Source organism: Vanellus vanellus (assembly GCF_965231255.1).
Source record: "Vanellus vanellus genome assembly, chromosome: 1".
NCBI lineage: Eukaryota > Metazoa > Chordata > Aves > Charadriiformes > Charadriidae > Vanellus > Vanellus vanellus.
The window spans coordinates 55,644,946-55,671,405 of record NC_138905.1 but is presented as its reverse complement, the minus strand read 5'-3'; the positions used below and the strand labels follow the sequence as shown (position 1 = coordinate 55,671,405).

Here is a 26,460-nt window from a genome sequence, read left to right as displayed (position 1 = left end):
TACATGCTGAGGGCATCTATTCTGAGATCATGTTTTCACACTTACTTTCTCCTCCACATTTTAATACAGTAGGACGGTTGTGGAAAACGTTTGTTCTCCTGCCACCACAGCCATTTTAATTATTCTACCAGGTTGCCAGCATAAATTACACATTACCAAATTGAAAAGAAAACAAAAAAAGCATAAGTGAAGAAAAGACATCATACCTTATGTGCCAGGTGAAAGAGTAAACGGTTCTGGAGACGACTCTTAGGTGCTGAAAGGAAAATTCAGTAAGTAATGCAGCAATCAACAACTCAGAGTGTCTCTTTTTTATTTTTAACTCTCTTTCTCAATAGACATGCATGAACCCATATTCTTTCATTAACTAGCCCAAGTACAGTTCTTCACTGTCACAGCCTTTGCAGGTCATGCCCCGGGCAGGCTCCACCAATTTTAGAGTGGCTTAAAGGCCTTCACAGAATCACAGAGTCACAGAATCACAGAATAGTCAGGGTTGGAAGGGACCTCTGGAGATCATCTAGTTCAACCCCCCTGCCAGAGCAGGGTCACCTACAACAGGTTGCACAGGACAGCATCCAGGCGGGTTTTGAACGTCTCCAGAGTGGGAGACTCCACAACCTCTCTGGGCAGCCTGTTCCAGTGCTCCACTACCCTCAAAGTGAAGAAGTTCGTCCTCATGTTAAGATGGAACTTCCTATGTTCAAGCTTGTGCCCATTACCCCTCGTCCTATCAATGGGCACCACTGAAAAAAGACCCCTCCCATCCCTCTGGCATCCTCCCTTTAAGTATTTGAAAGCATTAATAAGATCCCCCCTCATTCTTCTTTTCTCTAGACTAAAGAGACCCAAGTTCCTCAGCCTTTCCTCTTATGAAAGATGTTCTAATCCCCTAATCATCTTCGTAGCCCTATGCTGCACCCTCTCCAGCAGTTCCCTGTCTTTCTTGAACTGGAAAGCCCAGAACTGGACACAGTACTCCAGATGCGGCCTCACCAGGGCAGAGTAGAGGGGGAGGATGACGTCCCTCGACCTGCTGGCCACACTCTTTTTGATGCACCCCAGGATACCATTGGCCCTCTTGGCCGCCAGGGCACATTGCTGGCTCATGGTCATCCTGTTGTCCACCAGGACTCCCAAGTCCCTTTCCACAGAGCTGCTCTCCAGGAAGTCAGCCCCCAACCTGTACTGATGCACGGGGTTATTCCTCCCCAGATGCAGTACCCTACATTTACCCTTGTTGAATTTCATTAGGTTCCTCCCTGCCCAACTCTCCAGCCTGTCCAGGTCACGCTGTAAAGCAGCACAGCCTTCTGGCGTGTCAGCCACTCCTCCCAGTTTAGTGTCATCAGCAAACTTGCTGATTGTACACTCTATCCCTTCATCCAGATCATCGATGAATATATTGAGCAGGACTGGACCCAGTACTGACCCTTGAGGGACACCACTTGTTACTGACCTCCAACTAGACTCTGCACCACTAACCACAACCCTCTGAGCTCTGTCAGCCAGTTCTCAATCCACCCCACTGTCCATACATCTAGCCCGCACTTCCTAAGCTTGCATGTGAGGATGATGTGGGAGACAGTGTCGAAAGCCTTGCCAAAGTCAAGGTAGACAACATCCACTGCCCTCCCCTCATCCACCCATCTAGTCACTTCATCATAGGATGCTATCAGATTAATCAGACACGACTTCCCCTTAGTGAATCCATGTTGACTACTTCTGATAACTTTCTTTTCATCCAGGTGCTTCCTGCTTCCTGTCTTCATTCCCTGACCATTTCTTTTGAAATCCCTGTTGAAAATAACTTTTCTTTGGCCTCTGTCTTCCACAAGCCTTAAAACTTTTATGAACTGCACTATCATTTCCCTGCTTTCTGGATAATTCTCCGGGTTTTTTTTTGTGACACACAGCACAGCATCTTTTCCAAAATAAAAAGCAGCCACCCATAATCAAGGCTCCTTCTATGATCTGTCACATTTGAAGTAAGTTGTGATTCATAATTCCAGGAATCTTGTCAACTTCCAGTGTATTGCAAAACCCATTGTTGCTACCATTTTGTTATGTATGCACATTATATTACACTTAGTTCTAATATTTCTTCGGTCCTTAAGAACAAAAGGCACATGAAAGTATCCTGCAGTCAAAGCAGACAAGATTCAACCTAAGATATGGCAAGAGGTTTATAGTAGACATCTTCCTACAGCCACTAAAGTTCATGAAATTTCTTGCTCTAGCAGGATTAGGAATTCCATATGACACAAATCGTTAACTGTAGAGCTTTAAGTCACTAGAGAGAGCCTTGTGTTCCACTAAAAGTGACAAAGGTCTTCATCCAACAGAGCTATTAATTTCTTTTCAAGCAATCTTCCAAAAAGCCTTCCCTTGTTTCCTGTATTTTCTTTAGCCTACTCAGCTAATGAGCACTCTCATTCTTGCTCAGACCAAACAGCTGGCAACCTATGTTCCACAGAAAGGATGTACATGGAATCTTTACAAAAAGCAGAATTACTTACTGTTTATGAGGCCATGAAAGTGCAGAGTTAGCAAAGCAATGGCCTGTAACACAAGGCTATAATTCTTCTGACATCCTGAACCATGAAGGAGGGCTCAAACCACCGAAACCTCTTCCCTCCCCCCTTCCAAGATGGTATTTTCTACTGATAAGTTAGATATTTTTTTTAAAGCAATTTAGGGAGAGATTTCCAGACTTCTCACTCTTTCTCCACATAGTAAGAAAACTTTGTAACACAGCAGACAATGCCAAAACCCAGGCCATTCTCATCAGGTTGGCAGTGTACAACTGTCCACCTACTTCTGATAGGTATAGCAATTATTTCTCCCCTTTCCTCCTTCCCAACCTGTGTTATTTAACCGCGTTCCTAGAAAAAGAGGACAGTGCATTGTATCTTTCAAGAACTGCTAGAACAGAGAAGTCCCAAAAGGCAAAGGCGGTATGAGAGCATCCTCACAAAACCACCAGATCTTGCAAGGTATTACTAACAGAGCACCAAGTTGTTAAGAACCTAAACAGTCTTCAATCTAGGATATATGTGGGAATTCTCATTAGCCTAATTATTAAAGAACAGAAAGGTTTTCTAATCTACAATCAATATTTTATAAGCAGCAGCAGTAGTATAACTGACACGATACTACATTCTCAAAATTATTTAATCTGTTGAGTTAGAAAGTTAGAGTACTTTAATTTAAATGCATGTTCTTCAAAATGTCAGCAATCACACTGTAGTAACTCCACATGTGCCCCACCATTAATTGATAGGTTTTAATATAAAAGTTTAGAAGGGCTGCAGATGGACCCCACATGTGCTTTTGTGCAAAACTTAAACCAACCACCACCACCCTTTACAATTCAAAACACTTGGTCATCAAAGACTCCAAAAATACAAGCAGGACAGATTGTGGGATTTACACTGAAAATAACATATTGCGTAATCACAGTACTATGGGAAAAGATACCAATGTTCCTTTTTTTGAGTAGGTTTTGGTTTTTTTGGGGGGTGGGTTGTTCCTTTTTTTTTTTTTTTTGAGTGGGTTTTAGCATTAATTTCACTGTGAAAATTATGACTTCCAAACAATACTCCCTCAAGAATCTAAATGGAAGAATTCTTGTTTCACTGGTCAACCAATGACTGCAGTGCTGCCCTTGCAAACCTGGCATCTGATCTGACATCAAAATTATTATTTACTTCTTGGCAAAAGCTGGAGGGTTAGTCCACATGATTTGACACCTAAAACCAGGCAAAAGATGAAAGCTGAGTTCTGATGGTGTGCATAGCTAGATATACGGAGGGAGAAAAAATGTCCTGCTTCATAAGACATTATAAGATACTATATATTTGATATTCTTTAAAGAAAGACACTTCTACCTAATACCATCTAGAGAAGGAGAGAGGCAAACCCCCCCAGAATATAGTCCTGTCCATACAGTAAGCAGAACCATGAAAACATTCAATATCAGCAGTTTCTTCTCTCCCAGTGCTAAATGCATTTTTTGAGGAAGACAAGGAAACATATGAACAAGGTCAGATTAGTTTCCAGAAAGAATTTGGTTATGACTATTGGATAAAGCTGTTGTCAATCACTGAAGCAGGAAGTGATACAACTGCCTCATCAGCGATAACGATTTTTAAGGGACTTTAGGCTTGCTCTTTTATTACTTTGCTGCTGCCGAATTTCATTGTCACTGATCTATTAATGCCACAAGGAAGCAAGTCTTTTCCTGTACTACTTTTTCAAGAAGATGACTGTACAGGGTTTCTTTGTTTTTGTTTTTAAATCAGTACTAAGCAATCTAGGGATCATAACAAACATGATGACAGTGCCACATGGCAACAAATTGGACCCTGCTCCATGTCTCATATTGGCCTTGTGCTGAAGACATCACTGAAGTAGCTGGATAGGATATATCTCTTTCCAGCAAGGAAACACGCCGATATTCCTACACTATAATTTTGTGCTGATGTTCCAGGCACTTAAGTCATAGTTAACATTGATTTTAAAAGTGTTCTGTATATTTTTATGTGCTGACACTGAACAGGAACCTACTGAAGTATTTGTTCAAATATAATAAACAGCTACAATAAGAATGAAGACAGTTATCTTCACAAGTTATTAAACAAAAAGTTAATCCCACTAAAAATGGCAGCTCAGACTCTTGGTAGGTTCTATATTGGTTCCACAGGCAGTAAGGTGATGAAATACAGTCATGGACAACCTGGCATTTGTGCCCTCTCGTAAGAGTGAGAGGCAATGCTGGTCATGCATCCAGCATTAACAAATCCCATCTAGCAGACATAATGCATACGCTATAGCAGCACTTCACACATTAAGAGATGTAGAACACATCTTAAACAAACATAGCAGGAGCTGGTAGGAATGGAATAGCGCTGAGAAGGCTCCAGACTGACAGCACAGAAAATATGATCAGAGGAAACCTTATTCTCCTGTCCTTGAGAAACAACTCCCTGCTCACCTGAGTACAGTAGCTGAATGAAGCTCTCTGTGCCTCAGAACCACAGTCCCACTGGTGGAGGGAAAATGCAAGGGTATGGGAAAATGACAGGAAAACACATGGTCCAACAGTGAGGTTCACACTTACACACACTTGAATAGCTGAACTGTTTAGAATTTTCTTGAATGAAATTTACAGAGGACATTCACTGAAATTTTCCCATTCCCAAAATACTTAAAAGACAATTCAACTATGTTGAGTTACTTGTAATATATACACGCTTAATTTCAGTCATGTAAGTTAAAGATCATTGAAGCAACAACCTATCAAATATTCCTGTTCTGTAGCTTCCACTATACTTTAAAAAGCAAAACAAGAAAGTAAGGTTAGTAGTTTTTAAAGTTGAAATATTGATAAATTGATATTTTCACTTGCACACTTTGAAAGTTCCATATATCAAACCCTGCTGGTTCAAAACCACAGCTAAAACGCAATGAAAATGAACTACTGTTCTCAAGAAAAACAGTACAAGCAGAAAGCAGATAATTTTGCATGTAGGTGAACATGCAGTCTAAAGAAAAAGAAAACACAGCAACTTTTCCATGCCTGCTTGTAACTGCACATTTTCACTGGTGACAACTATCTGACACCTGGCAAACACTGGTACATGCACAAGCAAAACTGGTTTGGAAAACGTCATTGTTTTTCCTAACCCATTTCTGTTCTGCTTTTGTATAATATTGCTCCTTTCAGCACAGGCTGTGAAACGAGAAGTATCTCTGTTCAGTTAAACCACATTCAGATCTGACACATGCAGAGTTGTGAAGAAGTAAAGTAATTACAAAGCTTTGCCCACCAAAAATCAGAAGGGAGAAAAAAATCCCCAAACAAACCAAAACCAAACCCAAACCAAAACATTTTAATGACCGGTTCAGGAACACAACCCTGTCTATGCATGTATCTTAAACTTAATTGTAAAATTCCGTTTATCCTAAGAAGACTATTTTTCATAACACATTTAACTGCAGCCCCACTTACATGCACATTTTGTGGTTTAAGAGAACACTTAGTTCTTGTGTTTTTCTTAATGCAGTGCTAGCCAATGGCTTCTCAGAGCACTATGCAGGCTTCTAAACACTAGGATCAATTGCCAGGATCACCATGCAAGCGTGCCAGGCTGAGCTTCTGGTTCTTGTCCTTTGCAAGGCACAGGAACTGGGAATGCAACATGAGATTATGTGTTTTTATAATTTAAAAAAATGGTAATTTGTTATTATTATTTGTTAAACCAAGGTGAAGACTTTCAGCCTCCTTCTCCCAAGACTAGATGGGCTAGCACAGAGCATGGAAAACTTATGTTCAGCCAATGTATGAGAGCATGGATGCCAAAGGAGTAAACAAAGCATCGCTTGGCACCTTCACTATGGGGTGACTATGAAACAACAGTAGCTGACTTGAAGTAAACTCTACCTTCACCTCAGATCCAGGAACATTAGTAACTGTAATGTAAGGCAAAATGCAGGCAAAAAGGAGAAGCCAGAAATATCTGAAAGGAATTTGGAAGAAAGCCTAGAGGAGATAGTACAAGTGTAATGAAAAACCTTCAAAGAAGGATTTTTCTTTATTACCTTTTTGCTCCACTTCTTAGGTTATATTTGCAGTAATTCTTGTTTATATGGCTTTTGATACACAGATTTATTCTTTCCCGAGAGTATGTACCATGAAGTTTTAATTAAGTAATGAGAAGCTAAGAGAATGCTTCATAAATAAACATAAAACCTTGCCCCACAAAAGATTGTGGACTACATATCTTGTATGAAATGCAATAATTACCTCATGGCTTTTAATGCTAATTTCCTAATTTTTAAATATCCTGCATATTTTTCCTCAGACAGTTAACAATAATTTTCTTAAGCAACAGCAACAGTACCCGGCAAGAAGAAGCTTCTATTTGATTTTTTAGATATTTACATGTTTGCGTGGAAAATCTATTCCAGAAAGCCAGCTGACATATATGTTCCCTTTCACACAGAGATTCTATCACTGTGGGAATCTAGAATTATAGCTGAAAATAGATTATTTCTCCATCATTTGTTCTAGCGTTATGCTACTTTCAGGAGCTAAGCAGCAATAAACAGCAAGCAGCATGCAAGAATTCAGGCAAAATAATCCCAAAATAGCAATGGTAAGCAGCCCAACACTAACACCATCTATGATTTTTTTTCAGCAGTATTCCAGGCAGTACTGGATAAATGGTGTTCTTCTAGAGACTTCACCTGTTGTGTCTATATCCAGTGAAATATTTTGCTTCTTCCAGATCTTTGCAAAACCACGGAATAGATCAGAAGATGTCATGGCTTCAGCTGTCATATATATATATTGTGAACACTGAACATGTGAACAGCTGTCATATATATATATACACTGTGAACAACGATAAGTGATGCAATCCTAAGATGTAAAAAAAACCTGAAAGAGGATCTCTTGAGTGAAAATAAAATGATCCAACCTCAGTGTAAGAAAGACTGAAGTGATGAGAGTGGAAAGAGGAATATACAACACTCTGAAGCCTTCAGTGGAGAAAGGGCAAGTGTTACAAATCTTCAGCTGTGACTGCCTCCCCACCAAGCTTAAGTAGCCAGAAATCATCGCTATCATAGTACTCACAAGAAAGGTTTAGTACCTCACTATAAAAACTGGCATGCTGTCCTTCTTAAACAATTATATAAAATACAGAACTGGTATTACTAGTGTGAGAACTCCATTATTCTCTGTTCCCTCCGTCAGCCACACTCCCTACTTCTTGCACTCCTTTCTTAATATTCCTGCCCTTGCCTCCAGCACCCGAGTGCCACTAACCACAACCCCTACCCTGCCACTTACCATGATACTACGAACTAATCTGAAGTGGCATGAAAAAATTAACCTTCCCTCATTTCCAGCTCACAGTTAATAAAGGTGCCTACCCAGCTGTGTATCTGTCATCTCTAGAATGGTTTACTGTAATTCACATGATGTGAAGCTGATGACAATGACTCCAACTGGTACAGGATGCAGCCGCTTGCTTCCCCCATGGTTTAGGTCACAGTGACACCTCAAGCTCTATCACCCAATTATTTTTAGATTCCAGTTCAAGTCCTAGATTGTAATCTCCAAAGCTCAAATTTGTGGTACATTAAAAATTAAATTATTATCTGTGAATATTAGAAATTTACACACCTCTTGAACAATACACATAACAAAGTTCTGCATGGATTTTTTTACAATTGGAAACAAAACATTTCCAGCTGCGGGACTGGAGCTCAGTATGATCTTTCACAGGATTTTAAAGGGATAAAGAATCCAATTATTTCTAAAAAAAGTACAATACTGTCCTTTTTGAAGGCACTCCGCTCCTCCACAGTAGCAGAAAGTACACAATTATTTCCTCCCTATCCTATTTTCAGCCCGAGACTAAAAGACTAAAGAAAGAAAGGAGAAAACCCATACTTCAATAAGAGTTTTATCCTAAAAAGACAAGAGTCATGAGTTGACTGAGAACTTCACTATTATTAATTCTACTTAGAAAGCACTGAGATACTATGGTTATGGGAAACAATATAAATCAGTAAGATAAATAGCAAGTGATGGGTAACAAAATTAAATTGCAGAAAAATTTCTAGGCAGTAAAAATTGCCTTGGAAACTAATTTCCATTCCTCTTTAAATGATCCCATGCATGTTCAGATTAAAGTAGAATTGTAACGCTGTGACTGCAGTGAACTCCACGCCTTGAAGAATCACATACCTAATATCTTACTTATAAGGCAACAAGACCACATACTAAGTCACTCAAACGATGTAAACAGAGTTCTTGTCCACATCAGGGAGAATGCTGAACTCTCTCAAATGCTTATTTTTTGATAATTTCACTAGCTTAATTAGCTTCATCTGCACTGGCTCGGAGACATGGAATCAATTTCTGTTGCTGGTCAGCATATGCTGGGTTTTGTATTTAGAAATTAATACGAGAAATTATTTTCCAGATGCTTCTTTCAGTTCCAGCTGCTCCACCTGCCCAAGGTATTTTTAGGAAGCAAACTGCATCATAACTCTTCGTTCAAATGAAGAAAAAAACCGAACAACAAACAAAAACCCCACAACCAAAAAAACCAAACCCCAAACAACTTTGCTCAAAAGTATCCTTTATTCCTCTGAAAAAAAAGCATTGAATACTTTCACTGGAAATCACTTTAAGTGGCCAACTCAACAAGTAGTCCTTTCCATCAGAGGCATACATCTCACCTTTCAAGGCTGCTTGTTCAGCTTGCGTATACATTCCCAGAAAGAAGTACGTACAGGCAAGGTTCACCCAAACATCTGGATTGCAAGCTGGTTGGTTGGTTAAGGCCTCATATTCCTGTAACAGAAGAGAGGGCTGACTTAAAAAATGTGTAATAGCACAGACTTGCATTAAGTATCATTCTTAGTTCTACCATTTTACAGCCTATCATTAAATTATTGGGATCACAGGACTTATTCACAAGTTCACTGTAGTTCTTACAACTAAGCTATTACATTTTAACCTAAGATATGTCCCTAACTCTTTCTTGTTTACACCAATAGAACAGCCAATGGGGACAAGCAGCGCTATAAATCTTCACTGTAGGAGCATGAATTCTGTCACAATTGAAGTTATAAATATATAAAAATCATTTATATTATTATTTATTTATAAAACCTATATTATTTAATATATTAATCTTTTATAAATATAAATAAGTTATAAAGGCACCAACATAACCAACTATTCCTCAGTCTTTTCTGATGCTTTTCTAACTTCTCCTACAGTCAAAGACTAGGAACCATAAACACCAGGGAAATCTTTGTGAATACTTACTGGAGCAAGAGTTAAACATGTTTTTACAAACCTGTGCCTTAGTATAGACCGTGGTCTCCAAAGTGAGGTGTGTGCACCCCAGTGATAACAAGACAACACCATCAGGTACAGGAAGAAAATTTTTTTAATAATTAATAACAAAAATAATTATTTTTAAAATAGTGTTTATTTCATATTTATCTAATCATTTTTTAATTTATATTTTTGTGTATGTCTTATAATTGTATAATATATTAGTACAGTAGTACACATATATAATTTATAAATATATATGTATACACGTATATTGGGGGTGTATACTCAAAAAGTTTTTACTGATAGGGGTGCAAGAACAAAATTGTTTGGAGACCACTGCATTAAAATACAAGTCTACAAGTTGGTATAGGGCAAATTCAAGATTTCCTAATGTATAAAGATGTAATTATGGTAAATATTACTAAACTGTGCCGAACTTCATCATTTCCCATTTTAAGATTTACAGCCAACAGCTATAGAAAACCACTAGATACCATATTATGATATCTCTTACAAATCCACATTCATTACATATCCCTTAATACTGCCACATAAACTGCTTCACTTCTTGTTATTTGTGAAATAGTAAAAATTTAACAGATCAATCTTTCAATATCTACTTTTTTAATGAAGGAAAACTTGTGATAAACAAGTGATATTCCTGAAGATAAACATCTTTGCTCTGTGTAACAATAGGTACTAAAAACAGAGGCAGGGAGACCACTTGATGTCTTTTTTTTTTTTTCCCTCTATCAGGTTTCTGTTAAATTACTAGAAAGGACCATCCCAGTGAAAGTGCCTCCTGCTGGTGCTCCTGCTCTCCATCCAGCCATGTCCAACAAGCAGCATAAGGCAAAGTGGGCAAGGTCACGCAAAATTCTTACAAGACCTGCTGAAAGAATGCCATCCACATACTCCTATTCACCACCAGCCTCTTGTCCCTTCCAGCAACACAACCTCTTGCCAAGTCTGTACTCTTCCTTCAAATGTATGAATTGGAATTTCCCTCTGTCTAAGGAGAGTTTACCAGATTGTTCCACTATGGTGGAAGACTTCTTACCTCTGGGAGAAAGGCACAGATGTATATATAGCACTACATAAAAAAAGCCGTGCCCAAAGGATAGTCAATCTCAAGAACTGGCAACAATAACGTTTATAGTTTGCAAGCATAAAGAACTTTTTTTTTTTTTTTTTTTTTTTTCTGTTGCCAAGTGAAAGTAAACTGCACTCCCAAACAGAGAAGATAGTGGTAAGGTATGCCCTTAAAAGCCAGCTCAGTCTTGCTAGTACTTCAGGGACTAGCTGTCTTTCAAGAAGATTTAAAATAAATAAATAAATAAAATTTAAAAAAAAAAAAAAAAAGAAAACATTTACATAGAGGCCAACCTTTCCTACTGAGGCCAGTTCAATCTTGACGTCGGCCTGTCACGGAGCTCTGAGAGACAGGCCACTGCTGTTTATTGCAACCATCTGGAATCTTTCAAAATCCCTTCAGATTAACTGCACCCAAAGGTCTCTTTCGGCTATGGCTTCAGGCAGATTAATTAGAAAAGACAAAGTGCATAAACACAAGTTATGTTCTGGCTTGGCCATTCAAAGCAAGCAATAAATAAAGAGTGCTCTAGCAGTACCAATGTGAATCTATGGAAACACAGCAAATAAAAATGAGGACTATTAGTGCTCCTTACCCTGTAGTTCTGGGCCATGAGCCCAGACTGTGTGCTGTTGCCCCTTTCCTCACTAAGAGGCATTCAACATCAGTCTCTCAAAGACTACTTCACAAGAGCTTTCCCCGCCTCCTCCCCAAAACACCTACAAAACCAAACTAACTAAATACTCCAAAAGCTTTCCCAACGGTCAACACGTGACACATTTTTATTAATCAGGAGCATAACAACTTCTTGCTATTTCACCCTCCTTCCTCCACCTCTTGCCCATATCACAAGACACATGTACTTTTCCTCAAAGCAGGCTGCCAGGTTGATTGCCTACAACTATGGACACCTACTGACAACGCTGAGGCCAGCAGGATTCTGCTTGGCTTCCTTGTTACTTGCCTGGATTCTCCAAGCCCATAAACACAGATCCTGAAGAGCCAATAACCACGCCAACCTATGGAGCTGCCCCACAGCACTCAAAGGAGGCGTGGAAATACTCATCGTAACCTGGCTACAGTCATGACAGAAGCCTAGAGAACCTCCCTGTGCCAAAAAGCCATCTTTTACTTCCTAGCTTCAGGTGTCAAAGTTGAACGTACCTGTCTTCTCATACTTCCAGCAGAAGTACTCAAGCAAGATTTGTTACTGCTTATGGATGAACCATTACCCTAGTACAGCCCTGTTCTTTTCATGATTTACCATTTGACTGAAATTATCCTGAGCAAAGTCAGGGCAGACAGGAGGTCCCATCCAGTCAAGAGGTGGAATGGCTCCTGATTCTCTGCTAGGAGGGAGGTGGCAGATAGGAGAGATTGTCAGAATGGCTGACTCTAGTTTGTGAGATTTTGACAGAAAAAACGCATGGAAGGCTCTGACACAGGGATAATGCTTTACTCTCACATGTGCAGCTGATGAGTCAAAATGGCATTACCACATCTGGCGGCTGCACCATGCCAGCATCCTGTATGCCTAACCCCAGTCAGAGGGTGCAGAGTGCAAATGTGAAACCTGTTCTTGATCCCAACCTAGCACTGGGCCTTTCTTTGCCAATTCTTTTCTTAAATTGTCAGTACCTCAAATATGTCTTATAACCCTCCCCTTCCTAGACCCCAGCTGCTTCAATTTATAAGATCAGAAACAGAATCATCAGACTGATGCTCTGATTCTGGTCCTTGGGAGACATTGGGAAATTTTTCAGGAAAGGTTTAAGATTAGTGCTATGAACAAGTCACGGCAGAAAGACAGGCGGGTTTTCCCCATTAGGGATAGCAGGTGTGGAAGACTCCAGAAAACTAATTAGCTGTTGCCATCCACTAGGGGAGTTCTGGTTGCCACACGATGCCCAGAAGACACTAGCCACTCAGTGTTAGTAAAAATCAATTTGTCAGTGAAGGAAGCTAGACAGTCCACAGAGGGGGACTGCCACCATGATTGCTGGAAGAGTCCAGTACAGTACTATTTGTAAACTGGTGTACAGCAGTAGGAATCATCCTACCAGACCAGTGTCGGTAGCATATCCTTTGAGAAAGGCATGTCCCCATTAAGAAAGTGAGAGTGTGACCCTTGTGAAGCTAAGGTTAGCACTCTACCTCGAGAACAACTGACTATTGGTGTGCCTATGATAAGAGAATGTGAATGTGCCAGATATTCTGCTGGCATTCTCTCTGAAGATATTCTTGGAGCTGGATGCCTGTGTGTTTTTCATTTTTTCCCTGCTTCTCCCAGTAGTGGATGATGGCCACCTCACCCCAATTCCCAAGCCTCTCCAAAAGCTGCAATGCAACCAGCATGTCTGGCTCACTATGAAAGTATCATTATAAATAAAACGATTATTGAGCAGCATGATTTCTGAAGACTCTCATCAGGTATATGGAATATAAATCATGAAGTGGGAATATAGTGACACAGACTATGCGTTGTCACTTACAGGCACTTAGGACTGTGAATCATTTAGATTGTGTGTAATGTCACTCCGGAGCATTCTGCAGAATCTTCTACCCATAGTATTTTATTTACAGTGCTCTTGGCACTCCCCAGAGTGCTGCAAGGTCTAGAGGGCATAGATAATCAAGGAATTTGTCCTTGAGAATACAGCAACAATGCCTCTGTAACATAGCAGAGAAGATACAGCATTACACTTCAACCTTGAAGCTGATAACTGAAAGGCAATTCAGCCTCCACAGTCAGCACTCTTTTCCTTGATTACTACAGGCTTGGGAACAGAATGGTGTTCTATCCCAAAAGAAACTAGGCTGAGATGCACAAGCTCTGAAAAGATAGGCCCTGTGATCTCTGACTTAAAACACACACACAAACAAACCAACCACAAACCATGCATACAAACCTTTTATTGTCCTTACATGGGCAGAAAAATGGGAAAAAGAGGACTATGTTGCAGTTTTTAAAAGCCTGAATCAACAGCATCATCTAGTGGTGAATCAAACACCACATACAAAACCTAATCTCAAAAAAAAAAAAAAAAAAAGCTGTTTTTCTTTCATTGAAGGAAACATTTAAAATCTACTCAGGCTATAAAAGCACCTACTGCGTATTCCAAATAGCTTGCAATTTCTTTGAAATAAATTCTGCTATTTTTTATTTGTATACAAACATTTTTCTTTTTTAAACTTTCACTCCCTATTAACACCTAACATCTAGATATAAATTAACTACAGCAACCGATCATTACATTCCTAATCTTTAAATTCCACAACTCCAAACATGAATATTAAGTTACCACTATGTCCTATACTACTACTCTACATTCTATACCACGTATACTGTCAGTTTGATTCATGGAGCATTTCTAACATCTCCAATGGATGTTTCCTCTTCAGTCTTTTAAGGGGGAAAGTGCCTTGTGAACTTACTCAGAAGCTTTAGAAATTCTATTTCCGCCTCACATATGAATCTTGTGCACGTGACCATGTATCACTATAGTTAAATACTTCATTTTATCTAAGAGAGAAAATATCATCACTGTTCTATAATCTATTTCTTTATGGCTATTTTCTTCTGTTAATACTTTAAATTATCATCTGTTTTTAATATTTCTTCCAGGGAAAGCAAGTTAAAAGACTGCAAAACCAGCTATACTTCACAGTGAATTGTGGAGATCTCCCCCAGCTGACACTAATATAAGCCTTAAACAGTGTGATACAGCATTGCATGGGCCCAGCAGTTTGCATCTGTAGGAAAACAGCAATGAGACAAACAATACGGGCAGACTGAGTTGTTTTCAAATCTTCACTAGCTTATACACAGCCTTGTGGGTATCACCACACCAACTCCACAACACTCCCTGTTCTGGTGTGCACACTGATTCCAGCTCTCGGAGGTACAGAGCAAGGCAGACAACAAAAATTTAAAACTTCTACAGAGAAATATGCTAACACAACTGAGAAGCTAAAAAGATCACAGGGACACTGGCAACAAATTGATTTATAATAAACTGAGTTTCATTGGAGACACAAATGGACACAAGAGAAAGAATTGCATATGGACTCATACACTGAAAGAGACACTACAGCACTGTACAGTGCAAGTATTAAAAATGTACACATATTTGAATAATCAACATGTCCTTTAGTAACTTAAAGCTTTTGAAGAATAAGAATGTGTCATTTAACTGAATTACCAACTACAAGAAACCATACAGAACAACAATAAAGTATATTAAATGGCCAAGGGCATCAACCTCTAAGGAAAGAATTAAAAAAGCAACATAAGCTACACAATGAAGACAAGGATGTAATTAAACCTGAAAAACAAAACTGTGGAAAGCTAGCTGCAAAAAGGGAACAGAAAATTTAGGACATGAACTATGACATTTAAAAGGGCAAATTAGGCTACTGAGCCTACTATTAAATCAGACAGCAGATAAAATTAAAAAAGGTCTACTTTCAGAGGCAAATACCTTTTTTTTTCCTCCAATCCAAACTGCTTTCCACAGTATCTACTTTATTACCCTACATTTGTAACTTAACTGGCTGACAGAACTGTTCCCGATTACAGAACATCTTCCTCCTTTCACCACGGCTTTATCACAACACCCCAATTTCCAGTCTCGGGGAGAAGGATTTCCCCACTATACCTCCAGTGCTCTCTTGTAGTCACCCAAATGAAAGGCAGCGTATCCGATCCACAGGTCTGCATCCTCCTCCTGCTCGCCCACGTGCCGTTTAAACTTTGTAGAGAAGAAGGAACGTAAGAATTCCGTCAGCTGCCACACAGTTTATAAAGCCCCACAAATAATCAAAGCAATACCAGGCCCTCTCGGACCACGGGTGGTTTGACAGCGGTGCGTATTTCTGGGGTGGAGCTGCTCTCCCCTTTCCGTGGGAAGCGGCAAGCAACCCTCACACGCCAAACCTCCTTCTGCGAAGCGAGGGGAAAAGCGGCCGCAACAGGGTCTAAGAGGGGGCGGGAAGGAGGCGAGGGGGACACAGGGCATGGGAAGGGCTCCCCCGCCGCGGCCGTTACCTCCAGCAATGCGATCGCGCCGGTGAAGTCCCTCTGGGCCAGGAGCTCTTCCAGCTGCGGCACTTTCTTCCCTTTCTTCCTCCGCCTGTCTCCCGGCGGCGGGGTACCCCCCACGGCCGGCTTGGCCCGGGAGAGCATCTGGGCAGAGAGCAGAGCGGGGCCGCGTCAGGGCGGGGAAGGCCTCGGCGAGGCTTCCCCCGCCCGGGGTGGTGGCAGCTCCGCTACATCCCCCCCCACCCCCCCGTCCCACCGCCTCTCACCATCCTGCCGCCGGGCCCAGGCTCCTGGCTCCGCCGATGGCGCCGTTGCCGGGGTAACGGCGGGGCGGCGGAAGGCGGCGGCGCCGAGCACGAGCGCGACAGCGAACAGGCGCCGGCTGGCGACTGGCACCCGCCTCCAGGGTTCCGCCTGCGCGGCGGCGGGGCGGCGCTCACCCTAGAGACGGCGGGGGCTGCCCCGTGGGGGAGGTGATGTGGGTCCCTCAGCGGGCCCGTGGAGGTGCTGTCACCCCGCACGCACAGGCCCCTGTGGCGGGTGGGTCGGATTCCGGGTGCTGGCGGTTAAACCTCCGTGAACCCGCGCGCGGGCAGAGCAGGGCGTCCCCTCACCCAGGAAAAGAGTTCGGAATGGAGTTTAAGACGAAGACAAGACACGCTGCGCTCCGCGGGGGCAGGGCACGGCCAGAGAGATGCGCTGAGGAGCCGCCGTTTTGTATCTCGCCGGCCCCTGTCATCCCCTTGTCCCGTGTCCCACACTGGTTCCTCCCCAAACCACCTCCTCCATCTCCCCCTTTCCCCGGTCTTCGGTCCTTTGCCGAAGCATCCCATAACAAGCCTCCTGCAATCCCAAAATGCGCTTCCCTGGCAACCCGTGTGCTTGTAGTCGGCAACCCTTCTCAGCCAGTAAAGTCATCCAGAGGCCTTCTCCTGTTGTCCCTAAATGAGGGTTCTTCGCCCGGTGTGCGAGAACCCATCAAGGCACCCCAGTGAAATATTTGATTTTATTTCAATTCTGCAGAATCAGGGGCCCGGCATTTAACAAGAGCCAGCACACCTCGTGTGTCAAACCGCCCGACATTTGTAATGATAAAATACAGCTGATCGGTTAATAATGATTCATTCACCACTGTTAACCATACATAGGCATCTAAGCTCATCTTCAAAACGTATCGGCAGGTTACCTGATCAGCGTGCTCATTACTCACAAACGGATGTGTATTTTAGCATTATGATTACCCAAGGTTAGTTTGGGATACACTCTTGGCTCGACTAAAGGTCCAGAAGTTGTATTTTTTTTGCTATTTTATGTCTAAGTCAGCAACTGCAAAGACACATTGTTTCATTTCACATCCTGTTCAAGGTTAGGTACCTTCTGTGAGGGCTCAACCGTGTGCCAATTCAAACTTCTCGGTAAACTTTTAACTTGGTTCTTTAGACATCACTTGCATTGACCAGAGAGTTTCTGCTGTTGATCGCTCTCCTGGGACAGCCCTATGGGGGGGGGAACCCCACAGATGTTTATACTTTTCTAGTAAACACAGCCACTCCTTCCCTGTTTCTATAATTATGAACATGCAGAGCATAATAAAAAAAGTGATGGTATGTGGATTGTGTACATTTTAACTGCATACTGTAGCTGATCTCTCTGGCAAACTCTGAATAATTTTCAAGCACAGCTTGTAGCTCCTCTGACATTGCAGTTTGCTGCAAATAAAGCAGATGTCTCCTAGTTACCAAGGAACACCATGCAGGGGAATTCCCCAAACTTCCTTTTTTATATTGCCTGAATTGTGCCATTAGCAATTCCAGTGCAGAGGACCAATACATTACACTACTGCTGACAACTCAACTAGCCAAAAAATACATGTCCATGGACAGGACTAATGAGGTATCTGTATTTCTACCATTTTTCTTTCCTTGAGATGAAATTTTTTTTGCACTCCAACAGAAAAAACAGAGGTTGGTTTTTTTTTTTTTTGTATGAATAAATATATCCTGTCACACTGCAATCATCTGTAACATAGTCCATCAGTAAAGAACTGCATGCTGCTTCTTCAGAGTGTGGGTTACATGTTCACCTTCTCCTGATCACTTCAAGATGGTTTGACCCAGGAACAATACACTTGGCTTGCAATTGTCCCCAAGAGGTTACACTGCAGACAGGACCCACAGGAGCACAATAGCACCATGATGGCATCTCTTGCTTATGCATATGCTTTCATACCACAGGCCATAAAGAAGGAAGGCAAATAATCCACTCTCCCACAGAGGATTTCTCTGCAAGAAATTAATTTTGAGTTAGTCGGCCAAAGTGATAAAGAATGTGTGCCAGTGATTTGGTCTTCTTTTATAGCTCTTCTCTATTAAGTAAGGTATTATTTCTGTCAGGAGAAAATTAATTTTCCATAATTAATTCTGAGATTATTTGCTTTTTCAGGGATTTGATTTTAAGTGTTTCTTATGTTATCAAGATTCATACAATACAGATATCTGTCCTCTTATCTGGTGTCTAGGATTTTCTATTATCTAACAGAAAAAAAAATTCCAGCAGGCTAGAAGGCTGAAGAGTCTCCTCTATCAAAATCCTGTGAAATCATGAAAAACATCTAAATTGACAGGGACATTGTAAGACACCTTTTTCCTTTCAGATCTTAAACTATGCCTCAGAAGTACTTAATTTCAAATGGAAAGAAAATTGTAAATACTTTGCAGTAATTTTCAGTACTGCCATAGAATATTCTGGTTCTGTATAGTAAGCTAGGAAAACTGAAGATTTTGGTCTGAGTTTTTTCTAGTATACAAATGCCAAAATAAACTGGGTAAAGGTGGAGAAACAGAAGTAGCAGAAGGTGTCGCTGATGAAGGTGTTATATTTTTGACTGAAATGCAAGCAAGCAGACAGTACAACTAGGCAAAATTCTTATTAAAGAAAAGTAACTGAAAATATGTTTTTACTATATTGCTTTCTTCCACTTCTTGTATAGATTCTTTCACAAGATCCTGCTATTCTAAGAATTAACGTACTGAATACAGCTAAAATACTCACTCAAATGGAAGAAAGCTCTCAGCTGCTCCACTGGTTTCTCCCATCTCCCAGTGGCTTCCTGAATTCTTACATGGTGGGTCCAAAGCTGGGGAATGTGTGACAATTTGGTTGTGATTGTAATCAATCAAAACCATAGCCTTTGCCATCAGAAGAAGGGTTGCTAATTATAAATTGCACAGATGTACAATGCCAGTGGGTTAGCTGTGGGCACAAGGAGGACAGTGTCGACTGGGATAAAAAGTAATAGCAGCCAAACCAGTTCCTTTTTATTTGCAGACAGTGTTTTGCATGGCACCAGTGGGATTCCAGCATCTATCTGCATTGGGGGGTGGAATTTCTTGACCAAAAGTTTTGTGATCATGCATAGTGGTGAGATCTCAGAAGAATGACAATTTTCTCTGGTGCCAGCTCCCCACCTGTCAGGGGGGATTCAGATGGGAGATATCTTCCAACCTTAGCTATGCTTTGGAAGCAAGTCCCTGAAGCACTGTCTGTACCCACATACCTCTTTATGTGTAATTTCGTTGCCTCCAAAAAGATAGCGTGTTCCATAAGGGTTAGCTTCAACTGAGCTTCAACTCACCTGCAAGATGAGAAAGTAAAAATTTATTGCAATTGGACATAATGGTCTGGCTTCCCATTGCAAAACTGGAGACACATTATATATAAAACAGAATTGTAGGTTACATTTAATTCTTAGCTGCTTCAGCATAACTCAAATGGAGTTCTGGCATGTTGTCAGCAGGCAAAGCTGTGACTGCCAGATCATTCCCTCATAAGGTCTACAGCAGTATTAAAGGACAAGGTGGTGAATTTGGTTGTGATTGTAATCAATCGAAACCATAGCCTTTGCCATCAGAAGAAGGGTTGCTAATTATAAATTGCACAGGTTATTAAGGTGGACCATGGATTGGACACAGTGTAAAAATTATCTCCTGACCTGTGCTACTTGTACATAGTGTGTAAGCAATACAAATAGGGGGCAAAATGCTAGAATTTGGCATTATGGCAATTCGTGTGGACTGTCTGCATACAGGAGTGGTCTAAAACCCATTCAGAGCAGTAGGAGTCTCCATTCATATCTAATGTTCACTAGAGTCAATTGCGTAGGAGGACACATTTAATTTAATCTTGTATTCTCAGCAGCACCAAATTGACCAAAATATTTTTAGCATGACTGGTGTAGAAATCATTATTAAGATGCAGACCAAAGTAGGAGAAATGTTATAATCTTTTCCTCATATGAAATACCGAGACGACACTTCATAAATTAAAGACAAGTCAAGAAGTTCAGCTACTCTATTAATAATGCTGGAAAACTGTTCTCACCATCAGTATTCTATTAGCCAGTGGCATTATCTTGGAGGCTGTGAGCTGTAAAATGATTAATGATCATGTTTATTCCCACACAGAATTGCTGGGAGAGAGGGAATTGACTTACACTGATAGCAGCAAAAGAGAAGTCGTGCACCTGTGACTAAACTCCAGGATAAGCATCAGAGAGTGTAATGAGTGTTTAAATAAAAAAATCAGAGACTGGAAAGTGAGGTCTAAGAAAAGGAAAGGAAGGAGAGGAAGGAAAGAAAAAAGGGAGAGAAAGGAAAAGCAAGGAATGGGAAAAAAATCATCATATAAACAAAGCAGGAGGTGAGGAAGTGACCTTTCCATCAGCAACAATCACATGCTTCAATTTCCACAATGTCTGGGTAAGTTCATGTTTCTTCAGTAATGATGCTTCACCGTGTTCTGCCTCTTGTATCTTTTAAAATGCATCTGACAACACCTCAAGATAAATGATACGCAAAAGTGAGAGCAATGAAATGCTCCCCTGCTAAACCTACAAAAGCGATCCCCTGAGATGAATAAATGGAAAATCATTCCTTTAAAAGCAAGGAACTTTAAGAATATTTGCTTCTTTTTTATGGAGTCAGCACCATCCAAGCGTTAATCCACCTGGGATACAACCACCCGTGATGACAGAGGGTGAAATAAGTAAGTTAACAGCAAAGGCCATCCTGCAGAGCTGACAGGTCATGTGCACATTTAATGCTCTTGTGTCGTGGTTTAAGCTCAGCTGACAACTAAGCCCCACACAGCTGCTCACTCACTCTCCCCTGCTGGGGTGGGGGAGGGACTCAGAAGAGTAAAACATGGATTGAGACAAAGACAGTTTACTAGGTAGAGCAAAAGCTGTGCACACAAGCAAAGCAAACCCAGGAATTCATTCACTGCTTCCCATCAGCAGGCAGGTGTTCAGCCATCTCCAGGGAAGCAGGGCTCCATCAGGTGTAACGGTTACTTGAGAAGACATACGCCATAACTCTGAACTTCTTCTTCCCCCAGCATGCTCCCTTTGGACCAGACCACAGGGTTTCACGTTGCAATGAACTCCCCTTGCCCCTGCTGCAGCTTGGATTTATCCACAGACCCCGGTCCCTTAGGGGTGTACCTGCTCCAAGTGGAGCCTTATCTATGTGCCACAGTCACTTTGAGGTGCACCTGCTCCAGCGTGGCCTTACCCACAGCCACAGTCCCTTCAGAAGTAAACTTGCTCCAACATGGCCTTACCCATGGCTGCAGCCTCTCCAAGAATGTACCTACTCTGTCACGGGCTTATCCATGGCTGCGTGCTTTGAGGTGCTCCAGCATGACCTCATGCACAGCCACTGATGCTTCAAAGTGTACCCGCTGCAGCATGGACTTATCTATAGCCACGGATGCTTCAAAGTGTACCTTCTCCAGCGTGGACTTATCCTTGGGCCACAATCCCTTCAGAGGTATAACTGCTGCAGCACAGAAATAACCACGGCCACAGATGCTTTGGGGTGTCCTGCTCCTGCGTAGACTCATCCACAGGTCACAGTCCCTTTGACTCCAGTTCACGCTGGAGTTCCAGCCTGTCCAGTACAGCAGCACAGAAAGAGCAGCGATGCCCTGGCCATCTGCCAGCTCAGGTGCGTGGCCATTGCTGTTATCAAAATGTCCCCAGGCACAGCAGAGTAAGATGATAAGCAGTACAGCAAGCGGTGAAAGCAAAAAGCAGCCACTAACAAGCATGAGACTCTGATTTACAGTAAGGCAAGTGAACCCCATGACAAACCCAGGAGCCTGCCAATTAATAGCTAAACAGCAATAATAGCTGTAAATTTGATCTGGCACATTCCAATCAAATCTGTTCTTATCTTGAACCCTTTGAGCCCCATGTTGGGGGCCAAAAAGGACTGCTGTGGTTTAAGCCCAGTGGGCAATGAAGCACCATGCAGCAGCTTGCTCACCCTCCCCTGGTGGGATGGGGGAGAGAATTGGACGAGTAAAAGTGAGGAAAAACCCATGTGTTGAGACAAAGACAGTTTAATATGTAGAGCAAAATCCACACACAGAAGCAAAGCAAAACAAGGAAAGCAGGACTCCATCACACCTAATGGATACTTGGGAAGACTAACACCATCACTCTGAATGTCCCTCCCTTCCTTCTTCTCCCTCCAGCTTTATATGCTGAGCATGACATCATATGGTATGGAATATCCCTTTGGTCAGTTGGGGTCATCTGTCCTGGCTATGTCCCCTCCCAACTTCTTGTGTACTCCCAGCCTACTCGCTGGTGAGGTGGTGTGAGAAGCAGAAAAGGCCTTGACTCTATGAGCACTGCTCACCAGTAACAAAAAAACCCTATATTATCAACACTGTTTTCAGCACAAATCCAAAACATAGCATCATACTAGCTACTATGACAAAAAAAATAACTCTATTTCAGCCAAAATCAGCACATCTTGTCAGGTCTCTATTGCCCAGTTCAAGAAAGCAAATAACAGTCATGTCAGTTAAAGACCTCCAAATGGTGAAATGAAAATTCATGATTTTTATCTTTATTTTGGAAGGGGAACCTCTTTAATTTTCACTGGTGTTTATGTCTGTGATTGTAGGGGTTTGTGGGAACTGCACCTTCAGAATTTTCCTGATACTTCCAGCACCCAACCTGTCATCAAGATTCAGTCAAGTTAATAAAAATAACCTAAAAGCTGTCTTTGTGTTGGATTTCAGCATCACATTTAGGTAAATTTTTGTAAGTTTATGTACGTAGAACCAAAGGAGAGGAGGCGAGACAATCTGCTGATCCAGCACAAGTCAGTGTCAGAACTGAAAATGCAATGCATGATTAGCTGGATCCCCACAAACTTACCCAAGCCAGAAAGCCACATCATTGCAAGTGCTACACCCCAGAGAATGCAGTTGTACTGGTCCAGGACATGTGCTGATATACCTGTACAGTATTCCGCTGCTATATGGACTTACAGGATCAAGTGTGCACTAGCTTGAAAACCTCATAACTCCATCACATAGTATAGATGTGTATCATGTTAATAAAAAGAGTTTAAGGAAACTGAAGTATGTGTCCAAGACATAAATTATTACATGCTGGAGCCATTTACCATTGTAATGAAAAACAGAACAGATGTTTGCACATTACAGATAGCTCACATTCGTCGCTTGATAGAGCTGTATCCTGCTGAGTCTAGAACAGAGGCTAACTCTTATGCTGAAATGAAAAATATGTCCTGTCACTCTGGAAACAAAATCCTTTAGAGAAAGTACAAAATCAGCAGTTAAGAGGAAAGGCTTCTGTTTTATTCGGTAGTATACAATTTATATGGATGAATAATATTCACTTCAAAATATGTATGTGTTGGGAAATGGTTAAAAGGAAGAAGACTCTTAATTGAGCTAGATATTTATGATACATCACATATTTAGCTCCATCTTCTGGTATGTGGCAACAATGATCAATGGGAAGGTGGGGCCACCACCCAAGCTGCTGGTAGTATGATGCAATTCCAATTACAACTTTTCTTACCCTTGTCTGTAGATTTCCTCTTACTAGATTGGTAACTTCTGATGAGAACAGTCAGTGCTTTGCAGAGTAATTCCACTCTAATCTGTGGCAGCAACTATGAGCTCCAAGAATAGACCTAAACTCTCGATAACCCATGGGAATGGCAATATAAAGAGGACTTCTACTTTATCAGGATCTGTACTGGATCAGGATCATAATGTACTATGAGGATCATGCAACACATGACCCACATATTTGCATGCTGTTTTACAGGCTTGTTCTTTATCAGTAGATAGTTTCAGTCCTGCAGAATAATGTTTATAAAGCCTTTCTTTATCATCTTGTGTAGTAAATGAGAAAAAAAGATCAGCTCTGAAAAGTCAACATAGCTGCAATGCAGCTGCTGCTATATATGTATACAGTTGCTATATATGGTACTATACAGCTGTGTTTGTCATCATTTACATTACTGTCTTCTAAATCTGGATAGTAGAAAAAACATAAAAATCATTTAGAAGACAGAAGAAAATGATTTCATGTCCTTGATCTTCTCTGTAATATTGAAAGTTAAAGAAGGTATCTTTATACTACACAGTCTAGACCTGTAAGTTACTGACATGAAATAAACAGACATTACAGCACTGTAATATTTTCTTTTCTGTCTGTAATCACATTTGCGATTCCAACCTCTAACAAACCTGGGGAAAAAGGGAAACTGAAACATTTCTATTTTATTTTTCTTCAACTTGATTTTCTAAATCTTTTTCAAGACAGGATAAAAGCTGTTAAAGCCCCAGACAATCAAAGTAATTGGGGATTAGTCTTAGGAGTAGTGGGCAGAACTTGAAACCAACATTGTTTGAAGTTTTTGTACATTTATCCTGTTGGCTAAATATGATCAATTACTACAACATACAATGTCTCATGCAAATTTCATATTAAAAATTCTGTATTTTACAGAAACAATATTGATAACCTCATTTATTCAAAAACATAGGCATGGCCACTCAAACCAAGGAAATTTGTTTTTTAAATGAGTGAGAATTAAATACATAAATGCCTCTGCTCTTTTTTATTTATGTATATTTTCAGATTTTTTAAAAAATGTCCTTTCTTCACATTTCCCAATTCTGCAGTGCTGGAGACTTGCAGCATCCCTTTTATTTTAATGGAATCTCAGATTCTTGTGTACTATCAAAGTTCCCAGCTCTGGAAAAAACAAAAAATAATGTATGATTGTGAAACTTGTAAGTTAATCATAACAATCATAATTAAATGACAGTGAGAAAAGAAATAATTGTAGAAAATACGTGGAGAGTTTTTCTATTTTAAAGGATACCATCAAAATATTTTATTCTGCCAAAGAAGACAATCGTATCATACTGCGTGCTTCTTTACAAAATAGTTGCTTGAAAAATGCTACATTGGTTGTCTTTGGTACCAAAGAAATTGAAGATGAGCTGACAATATGTCTACATTGTCTTCAGACTCACTAGGACTATTGGTGCCAACTTCCACAGTAGTAGTTTGACTGACTGGGGGCAGCTGATACTTTCACGTAACTCTTTGGCTTTCCTGAGCTTTCTGAAATTTTCATGCCATATCTCCTACTTTCTCCTCTCCGAATGGTCAAGTGGAAATAATGATTTGTAATTAAGTAAAAAAAGAAATTAGGCTACATGCCAGTGAAAAGATCCTAAAAGCGACTGTGGTAAAGGTATTGGGAGACACACAGTGCATCGTTTTGCATACTGTTGCACTTTTACAATATGAGCTGGACAGGCAAAGGGACCCTGTGATCCCCAGGTTGGCCCATTGTTCCCATTTTTCAGGACTCTCAGGCTCTGCACAAAAAAGAAACCATTGAAATAAGGAAAGCCCTGTCACATGGACCATTAAAAAAGGTCTGGAAAATGTTGTGTAGAGCATAATCTTACATAGGCTGAGACACTTAGAGGAACAACTCTTTGGGTTTTTTGCTCTTCTGGTTTCTTTTTCTCTGTCTGAGTGTCTTTGAATATTCCAGAAGACTGGGAGAACCTCTCAGAGTAATTTTAGATGAGGAAGTCAGTGCTGATTATCTTTTTTAAATACACCAAATAATATCTGGTTGTTTATTAACCAATAAAACAGAGAGCAAAACAAACAGTGGAAATCAGGCACTAAAAATCACTTTTCACTAAAATCAATGATACACTTCTCTGTTGAGTTAATTTGAGTTGGTATTTCTAATCTAACACAGATTATAAGAACACCCACAGAGACCTATTATGATATTTTGTAGCTATGCAATATGTGCACAGGAATTATAGTTTTTGGTGAGGGACTGAATTTTGTCTTCAGACAAATAAATACAGGGCCTGCCTATCTGAATCTTAATCATCCCTGTGCTTCTGAAGGCAGAATAAATGATAAACTACAGGGTTTATATTCAATTATTCAAGGGGAGACCTCTATCAGCTGTTAATAATGCTAGGATTACAAAGATGGAGTACTCAAACTGATGTACCCCTAAGAACTGGCTCTTTGGATAGATGCTTGCACGTAGTGAAGATATTTAAGGCTGGGATCTTTTT

General features: G+C 40.8%; 1 protein-coding gene across 1 annotated transcript in view; it reads right to left on the bottom strand.

The window, feature by feature from the left end:
• The window catches only part of IFT56 (intraflagellar transport 56), a 51,902-nt gene extending 35,588 nt beyond the window's left edge, over positions 1-16,314 (bottom strand). Inside the window, exons 1-5 of the mRNA XM_082498706.1 lie at positions 16,269-16,314; positions 16,009-16,146; positions 15,620-15,712; positions 9,259-9,373; positions 207-256 (exon numbers count right to left, since the gene is read on the bottom strand). Coding sequence (XP_082354832.1) covers positions 207-256; positions 9,259-9,373; positions 15,620-15,712; positions 16,009-16,146; positions 16,269-16,271 — 399 coding nt within the window. The 5' untranslated portion in view covers positions 16,272-16,314. The remainder of the gene's footprint in view (positions 1-206; positions 257-9,258; positions 9,374-15,619; positions 15,713-16,008; positions 16,147-16,268) is intronic.
• Positions 16,315-26,460: the final 10,146 nt, after the last annotated feature.